Below are 10,052 nucleotides of genomic sequence, written 5' to 3' on the forward strand. Positions count from 1 at the left end.
ATGCTACTTTATGGATGCTTTAATATAGATATTAGTAGGCCCAAACACAGTATTTGAAGACGTTCCCACAATTCAAGCCGTGGTGCAGAATTACAGCCACTATGAGCCAGTCGCACATTGAGCTTTCCCCAAATAAGCTGATCGGTTGTCTGTTAGCTTTAATGCAAATGAGGAGAGAGAGGCGGCTCAAGGAGGAGGGTGGGGGTGTGGCCCTCTGAGCAGCTTGCAGCCACGGTACCATGCGCTCTGTTTACAGTGGATGTATCGCAATGGCGAGGCGCACACAGTGTTCTCTAAATATTCTAGAACACATGGGAGTCCTGGAGCTCTATATCTAAATAATATCATATAATACATAGATATCTATATCATATAATATATATTATCGCGGCAAAAAGCTGTGTGAGCCTCCAGACGATATTATGAATCTCAAACGACTGCGTCGGGTTCTCAGACGTCCACATCAATCTGAAGTAGACTGAACCATGACATGGAGGAGAAAGGGATTGTTGCGCCGCGATTGCTGACCGCGGTTGTCACCCGCCGGAGCCTCGCTGCCAAGGGACCACCGGCGCCTCGGCAGTGGTCAGCGCCGAGGCGGTGGTCCCTCGGCAGCGGCTCAAGCGGGGGGGAGACATCCGTGGCCAACAATCCCTTTCTCCTCCATGTCGTGGTTCTTGTACTTCAGGGAGTCAATGTCCAAAGTTCCCTTCCCCCAATTCATTCTCAACCATGGCTGAGGATAACCCCCCACTACGAGTCTCGTTGTAGAAATACCAGAAACGAGAGTCTGACGTGGTTACTCGCCATAACCATAACACCAACAGCAGCAGAACGGTTTATCCAAATAACAAGGAAGTGTACAACACTTGCGTTACAGTCCTAGTGCTCTATAACTAAATAATATCATGTTATACATAGCATAGATATCTATATCATATAGTACATATTATCACGGTCAAAAGCTGTGTGCGCCTCCAGACGATATTATGAATCTCAAACGACTTTGTCTGGTTCTCCCGACGTCTCTGGTTCTTCCACATCCACATCAATCTGAAGTAGACCGAACCGCGCGCTGCCTGCTGCCGGCTGCCGGCTGCCTGCTGCCGGCTGCCTGCTGCCGGCTGCCTGCTGCCGGCTGCCTGCTGCCGGGGCGGTGGTGCCTCGCGGCAACAGGCAGAAGGCCGCATGTCGCAGTTCATGTACTTCAGGGAGTCAAATCCAAAGTTCCTTTCCACAATTCCTTCGCAACCATGGCCTGAAATAACCCCAACTACAGTCTCGTTGTGGAAATACAAGAGACGTCAAAGATCTGACGTGTTATGCGCCATAACACCAACAGCAAACACTTGCGTTACAGTGTGTGTAATTACACACACACACGCACATGTGGTGCTCGCACGGGTCGTGTCTCATTGGCGGGGGCCAAATTCTCTGGGCAGGCAAGGCCCAAAGGATCTAAAGCTTAGATCCTTTATGACGACATATGGGACCACATTCCAAATCAGTGCACTTGAGCCTCCGATTTTTCGAAGGCGAGCAGAACACCTGGTGCTCGTTTTACACCGAACACAAGTTTTAGCCACTGGGGGACCATAGGCAGGCTAGGGGAACTCATATTTATGTTAGAAACCTCATAAAATGAGAATTTCATGCCATGGGACCTTTAAAAGGGTGCAAATACGGACCATTTGGTGAGAAACTTGGGCCTGTGCTTCATGCAACTGTTTGCAAATTTCTCCCCACAACAGAAGCCCAACGTCATGGGAGGGTCAGAGCATGCAAGAGGTGAATCCCATTCAAATATATTCTTCCTGAAAACTGACAACATTTTAGTTGTTCTGGATGCACCTTCTTTTTCACAGATTCTCCTTTCTCCTCGTTTTCAGGTTTACATTCCAACCACTTGTTTCTTGATTTTCTATTGTTTTGCATTTAGAATTTACACTTGCTCAAGGTGGGAAGAAAATGAGTTTGCTATTCTTTTCAACCCACTGCTCTAGAGCTGTGGGTTGTAAGCAGATCTAGAATGCATAGGTCTATCCCCAGCTTCACCTCAGCCTTGCTGCTTCCTCAGTACCAGTCACTGTATTCTTCTATGGGATCATTCCAACACAAAAATCATGTAGATCGTTGCCATGTAAGGTCATCTGCACTGTGAGCTCTGTGTGTGAACAGAGTGGACTTGAATCCTCTGGCTCCAGCCTTCCGAGTTGCACTTTTGACGTCATTTCTGGTCTCGGAGCATTTATAGCGTTCCCGTTCGACTTTGTGATTGTGTCACAAAATTGGCGTTATTGTCGTTATTTATTTATTGTAAGCTACATTAGCCTCTTCAGCGAACCAGCTCGAAACAAAAAACACAACATAAAATTGTATTGCACGCACAGCAAGACCGTGCAATGCATAAATTGGTGACTGGAATAAAGTGGCAATGTAATCAAGTGTGTAAGAGCAACATTAAAATGACCAACGTGGTACAAATACAAAGAAAATAAATCTCTTCACGGGGTGCAGCCATTTTGTTCAGAGTTGTCATCATCACTGCTCTCGGTCTACTCTCAGAATTCCCAAACCACTATCTGCCATAAGGAACTATATTACTGTTGATCAATGATCTCAATGGAGGAAAAGATTCAATCTATGATTCAGATTACAGACAAGGAGTTTTTGTATTACCGCAGTGGACAGAGTCAGAATTTCACATGAGTTCCTCTTTATTCTCACATCTGTCTTGCTTTAGCTGCTGTGCCGTTCAACTGCTCAGACTCTGCCTTGCAAGATATGAGCTGTTTATATCATGTCCCCTTAAGATACTGATGTGTGTTGTTAACAGGTGAGGTGTTTATATAAGGTCCAATAAAGCCAAACAGATGGCACACAAACACACACACAAATGTATGCAACCCCCCCCCCCCCCCCCCCTACACACACAAACACACACACACACACACACACACACACACACACACACACACACACACACACACACACACACACACACACACACACACACACCCAACTGCATGTGGACAGATCAAAACGCACACACATTCTCACACACACCCACACACAAACATCACACGGACACGTACACATACATACACTGAAGTTTGATTGTATGTGTGTGTGTATTTGTGTGGGTATGTGTGGCATATTGGTGCGGGAGAGTTTCTGTGGTTGGGGGGGAGTCGTGTGGTTTGTGCGGTAGAAACTTTGTGGACACACAGGTCATTCATCACTAATCGGAGTGTTGTGAAACTGTGTGTACACTCATTGTCTGGGAGGGGAGGAGGAGGAGTGGCACATGGGGAAGTATTTGGTGTTGTTGGGGGGGGGGGGGGGGGGAAAGAAAGGGAAATACACACACACATGCAAGAACAGAGATCATATAGAGAAAAGGAACCTGTAACCTGTTACCTGTAACTTGTTCCCTGTAACCTGTAACTCCTAATCTGTTTCCTGTAACTTGTACCCTGTAACCTGTAACTTGTAACCTGTGACTTGTAACCTGTAACCTGTAACCTGTCAACTGTAACATGTTACCTGTTACCTGTAACATGTAACCTGTAACCTTTTACCTGTAACTTGTACCCTTTAAAATGTAACCTGTAACCTGTAACTTGTAACCTGTAACTTGTAACCTGTAAACCTGTTACCTGTTACTTGTATCTGTAACCTGTTACCTGTAGACAGTAACCTGTAACTTGTATTTCTACGTGGCTTGGATGGTATCACTCCTCTAGGATATTACAAAATCTGTTTCTGGCCATAGTGTACTTCAAAACTTGGATATGATAAATGATCTCAGCTGAGGACAACATCAACCATCTACCTATAGATAATAATCCTGTCAATGCCCGGATTGTGTAGAATCAGATTCAAATCATCTTGTTCTTTGAGGACCACGACTAACATCCTCCAGAAGGCCTTCTTCCACTGCAATCCACACATGCATTCTGCACTTTTTGTCCTCTTTTAAACCGTGGGCCGTGAGCTAAGATAATATTTGGGGGAAAGAGCTTTGCCAGCACAATCCTTATAAATAGAGCCATTACAGATAAGCATCGCTGACAGCTTCCTGTTGGTACCGACAGCCCATCCCTTGTACTGCCGCCTTAGTAGTACAAAACACATGGTCCCCACACACCACTCACACACACACACACATCACTACAAACACATACACACACACACACACGCACACACACACACACACACACCACACACACACACACACACACACACACACACACACACACACACACACACACACACACACACACACACACACACACACACACGCACACACACACACACACAAACACACACACAATCACACTAGCCAGCTACAAAGCTCCTTTTGTTCCCGGTTGCTCAGGGAAAATGGCATTGCATGCAAAGCGTTCGTAGCTAAATTAAGCCCCAACTGCAATTGTGTTTTTTGTGTGTTTAAAAATAATACATCTGCGGAGGCAAAAGGTGACGAGGGCGGCTGAATGTGATCTCTACCCCATCTGGAAACGGTTGTGTTCGTATGAAACCCACACACACACTAGAGACAGGCATGTCTCTAGTGACAGGCATCCTTGTTCACTTTCCCCTTTCACCCCCTATATCACTACCTCTCTATCTCTCTCTCTGTTTTCTCTGCTACCTCTCTATCTCTTTCTCCCTCTATTTTTCTTCTCATCTATCTCTCTATCTCTCTCTCTCTCTCTTATTTGCTACCACTCTCTCTCTCTCTCTCTCTCTCTCTCTCTCTCTCTCTCTCTCTCTCTCTCTCTCTCTCTCTTCTCTGCTACCTCTCTCTCTTTCTCTCCCTCTCTCTTCTCTGCTACCTCTCTCTCTTCTCTGCTACCTCTCTACTTTTTTTGTTCACGTCTGTCTCCCTCTTTTAGATGCAGGTAGGAAGAAGGATATTTAGTGTTTTCCTTTTCTTTTTGGACAATTCTCAAATCGAGACGGATTGAGTTGTACTCATGAGGTGTGTGAGGTGTATGTATGTATTTTCATATCTGAGCATGTTTGTGTTTGTATGTGTGTGTCTGTGTGTGTGTGTGTGTGTGTGTGTGCTTGTTTGTTTGTGTGTGTATGTGTGTGCTTGTGTCTGTGTGTATGTGTGTGCTTGCGTCTGTGTGCACTTATTCATGCGGGTGTGCCTGTGTCCGAAACCTTTCTCCAAGACAATCAGAATGACCTCTCTTTTGTTTTTCCGTTGTCAACAAAAGAGTGGCGACCTGTTTGTCAAAGCCCAGTGTTTAAACAGACCCTCTGTCGAGGCCCACTGCACGCACAGCGACAGGTCTTACCTGTTCTCTCCCTCCTGCCCGAGACTTCTGGGGGGGTCCTGGTCCCAGTCCAGCCCCACCGGTCCCCAAGGGCCCTGGATGGGGGCCTCTCTCGCTGGGGTTTCCCCTTCACCTCCCTCTGTAAGCTGAACATGCACATCCAGTCTTAAACAATGCTAATTTTTTTTTTACATTAACATTTTGGGATTTTTCTGCCACTTTTATCCAACGTGACTTGCAACCGTTCAAACACGGATTCAAACACAAACGGCGGAGGCAAACCACGCAGGGTCGACAGCCAGCTCGTCGGGAGCAGTGACCTGCTCAGGGAGACCTCGACACTCAGCTAGGAGGAGCCAGAGATCGAACTGTTAACCTTTGGGTACATGGCTGATTGAAGAATGAGCGTTGCAGCGGGGACTACAGGCGTAAGGGTTAATCGCTGTCTACTTGGAAGGAAATCACTCCTCAAAGTAGGCCGTTCTCCAAGGCAAACTCTGAAGGAGAAAGCCACAGCTCTTTCTAGCATAGTCTGTGGAACGTGCAAATTATAGATGACTGTTTACAGCAATACAGCAAAGCACAGTTCACAATCTGAGTCTTCAAATGCAGGGTTGGAAACTGCATTTTCTGTATTTAAATGGTTTCATTTCTCACTAGAGGTTGAAAGAAATAAAGTCTTGAGATAAGAAAGTTATTTTGGTTCCAAACCAGACTAGCCAGACTGATTACTTGAAGGAAAAAGATTTGTCAAGGGGCAAGATACACTTCACACTTTACAAATCTGCCTTTCTTTTCTTCCTTTATTTTCTTTCTTTACTCGCTGTCTTCTCTCCTTTCGTTCTATGTGTGGTCTCTGCATTTGTTTGCTCTGAGCCACTGACTCACAGGAGAACATGGGGGACATATGGGTGTCGGGCTTCGCTGAAACTCTAGAAGTGATGGCTCAGGTCTTGATCGCTGCTCCCCTGCTTCCTGTGTCTACAGAAACAACAAGTTCTGTACTGCTGGAGAGAGAGAGACCAACACTTACCAGAGACACCAGTCTCTCCCTCCCTCATGTCTTTCTTTTATTGTCTTGTCTCTCTCTCTCTCTCTCTCTCTCTCTCTCTCTCTCTCTCTCTCTCTCTCTCTCTCTCTCCTTCTCTCTCTCTCTCTCTCTCTCTCTCTCTCTCTCTCTCTCTCTCTCTCTCTCTCTCTCTCTCTCTCTCTCTCCCTAATATGGCGAAAAAATCGTGTTACTATTTTTTTCTTCCTCCTGACATACAAAGATGTTATGTAACAACTTTCCTGTGCTGAATGGCAAAGGTTAGATATGAAGATGTGTTGTAGGTCATTATCAATCGAGGAAGACTTTAGAGTGTCCATCATTCTACAATTGGGATTACTCTCACACACACACACACACACACACACACACACACACACACAGACATACACACAGAACACACACACAAACACACAGACATACACACACACATACACACACACACGCACGCACACACACACACACACACACACACAGACACGCACATACAGATCCGTTTAAGGTTTTGCATGCCCAGTTTGAGAGATGATGATAACTGAAGCCAGTGATTTACATAGCAGTTGTGTGCTATATATCAGCTAGACACACTCAGACTAGAGTTAACCCTTCACACTGTGAACACTATAAAAACAAGAGCTTCCACTCACCCATTGCTGACTCGGGATGGCTAATGATGTCAGGATGTCTGCCATGGCTCCCAGCATCTGGTCAGTACGCCCCTGGTTCTTCTGCAAAGCCTTCATACTCTCAACCAAGACATACAACACACACAACTCTCCTCCTGGAATCTGCGACTTTGGCTGCTTGGGCTCTTTTTCTCTTTTCCTCTTCTGCTGCAGTTGTGTTTTGCCCTCCACTCCTCCTCACTCTCTTACAGTCTTACTTTCTCTCTCTTCTCAGACTCACACACTCTTTCTCTTACGAGGACTCTCTCTCTCTGTCCGTCCGTCCATGTCCAGGCATCTGTGTCTCAGAGCAGCGGCAGCAGCAGTTGCAGTGTCAGTAGAGCAGCCACCTAGGCTTGGCCCTGACCCACAGGAACTTTCACACACATGAATAATTGATCATGGAGGCGAGGTATGTTTTCGTCTGGATGCGGGAATAGGCTCTGGCTGCGGTCCCAAAGCAAGTCTTCGGTCCGTGCTCCTGGCTCTACTTGCTTGAAATGCCCAGAAACACACACATACACACACTTGTGCACACAGGTGAAAGCAACCACACCAGGGAGTCCTCCTCTGTTCTGTAGCTCGGCGAGGGTGACTAGACCAGACAAGAGTCCTGCATGGAGACTAGACTAAAGCATGAGAAAACAGCTCAACATTTCCTCTGAGTCTTTTCTCTCTGTTGGTGTCTCCAAGTCCCGTTTGGCCTGCAGCCTGACCTCTCTCTTCTCCTCACTGTTGCTGCAGCAGTGAGGTCTGACTGGAGGGGACACCTCACCCCCCGCCCGTGTTTCTCCTTCATTGGCTGAGTACAGCCTCCCCCCCTCCTCCCTCATAACAGAACTCTCTTTCTATCCATCCATCTTTACTTTCATCTCTTTATTTTTTCTCATCTTCCACGCTTGTCCGCTTTTACTCTGAAGGGAATCAATTATTTCCCCTCAGAAGTACCTTGACGGGTCAGGCCGGCTCCTCCCACCTCTGCTGTGACCTCTAAAGAGCAAGGGGGCAGACCCAAATATGGTATGAACACACAGTGGAGCACAACTCCTATAACAAAATGGAGAAACTGTCGTCGACATGCACACCCAGATGTAGTTGTGCTAAATATGATTTATGATAACAGGATTTTGGCTGATAGGGTTTATGTAATCACAGTATGGTGTGTGTGTGTGTGTGTGTGTGTGTGTGTTATGTGTGTGTGTGTGTGTGTGTGTGTGTGTGTGTGTGTGTGTGTGTGTGTGTGTGTGTGCGTGCGCCCGTGTGTGTGTGTGTGTGTTTGTGTATATGTGTGTGTCTAGTTAAACCAAGCCATATTGAAATCAAGCCTCATAAGGATCTGCTGTAAGAAGACAGTCTGTATAAAATAACCCTTAGCTAATAGTTCCACTGGTCATCGGCCAGTGGAAACACTACACAACCATCTAACCCTCCCTACTTGAACAGCACTAGTCTGCTAAACACTACACAACCATCTAACCCTCCCTAACTTAAACAGCACTAGTCTGCTGAACAATCTGCTGTTCCCTCTGATTAAATGTCTGCAGGGTTCATAACCATGTCAGCAGATTCCTTTTACAACGACAACCACATTTACTCACAAAGAGAGATCCTCCGACTGAATATCAACTACATCGAGCCATCAGGGGAATGAGCTCCTATAGGAAACACAACTTTTATTATTGACTTTATTGAATAGTGAATGTTAAGTGATTGTGAATAATTGACAACCTAATAATGGGCAGTTTGTCTGGCAGATTGCTGGGAAGGATTTAAAAGACACCCCCCTCCCCCAAACTGAGGTGAGGGTAGTGTGTCTACCTGGAAAAATCCTTCACCGGACCAAAATGTATGTACTTTTATGCACATTATTTTGTGAACTTGCTGCGACTTCAGGCCAACTTCTAATATCCTAATGTGAGCACTCCCCATGTATCTACAATTTATCCTCAAGGCTGTTCATCAAAAATGGATTTTGTTGTGTTCTTACATCACGCAGGTTCGTATAACTTTACAGACTCTTCAGAATAAGAGCTGAATGATGCTATTTGTGAAGGAGGAGGTTGGGGAGTTAGCGTGACATTGCTGAAAAACATTGTAGCAGAGGTTGTGTGAGTCAAGGCCAAGCGGTATTATAAGAGAGGTCCTGAACATACTGCCAAGAATCTAATATTAGCCCAACACATGTCTGTCTTTCGAATCAGTTTGCTAGCTTGTGTCGTATTGTGGAAACGCAAACCAGCTGCCGAGGGTTGTGTTTGCTTTGCTGCCCTCTTGTGGGGAAGGATGTCCGGCAATTTTCATTTTCGTGTCATTATCGTGTATCTAAACTAGTGAAGAAACTAAATAAAATGTTCTGTTGAAGCACAAAATGTTACCCTGCAAAGTATATAGCCTAAATTACTTTCGTATCCTTCAAACGTCAGTTTGAAAGAGGAAGAGGAGGAGGAGGAAGAAGGCAATATAAACTAAATTGTGCTCTATGTGTTGCCTTGCCGAGTAGGTTTACAGCTACCGGTAGACCGGTTTAACTCTCACTCTTCATATCCAATGTACCCTTTATCCCTACACTGATTCCTGAGTGAATCCAGATCACTTATGTTTCTGCCCTCCAAGTTCTTAGGCTAATGTTCTGCCCCCACACCCTCATAGTTGTGTCCAGCCAACTTCCCTTTCCTCTGACTAACTTCCTCTGCGCTTTTGTTTTTTGCCATAACTCGAGCTGTCACCTCACCACAGTTTTTTGAATCTGCCACAGACACAGTGTGTGTGTGTGTGTGTGTGTGTGTGTGTGTGTGTGTGTGTGTGTGTGTGTGTGTGTGTGTGTGTGTGTGTGTGTGTGTGTGTGTGTGTGTGTGTGTGTGTGTGTGTGTGTGTGTGTGTGTGTGTGTGTGTGTGTGTGTGTGTGTGTGTGTGTGTGTGTGTGTGTGTGTGTGTGTGTGTGTGGGGGGGGGTAATTGGTAAAACTATTTGAGTTAAAGGCACAGTTTTTCTATTTAAAGAACACTAATACAAGATAATTAGGTGTGTTTTCAAATGCGTCAGCTCTTT

At 45.7% G+C, this 10,052-nt stretch overlaps 1 protein-coding gene across 1 annotated transcript in view; it reads right to left on the reverse strand.

Annotated features, from left to right (window-relative positions):
- Positions 1 to 9,651, reverse strand: part of arhgef25a (Rho guanine nucleotide exchange factor (GEF) 25a) — a 51,286-nt gene extending 41,635 nt beyond the window's left edge. Inside the window, exons 1-3 of the mRNA XM_060055278.1 lie at positions 9,646 to 9,651; positions 6,987 to 7,006; positions 5,313 to 5,437 (exon numbers count right to left, since the gene is read on the reverse strand). Coding sequence (XP_059911261.1) covers positions 5,313 to 5,437; positions 6,987 to 7,006; positions 9,646 to 9,651 — 151 coding nt within the window. The remainder of the gene's footprint in view (positions 1 to 5,312; positions 5,438 to 6,986; positions 7,007 to 9,645) is intronic.
- Positions 9,652 to 10,052: the final 401 nt, after the last annotated feature.

This window comes from Gadus macrocephalus, chromosome 1, assembly GCF_031168955.1.
Source record: "Gadus macrocephalus chromosome 1, ASM3116895v1".
Classification (NCBI taxonomy): Eukaryota; Metazoa; Chordata; class Actinopteri; order Gadiformes; family Gadidae; genus Gadus; species Gadus macrocephalus.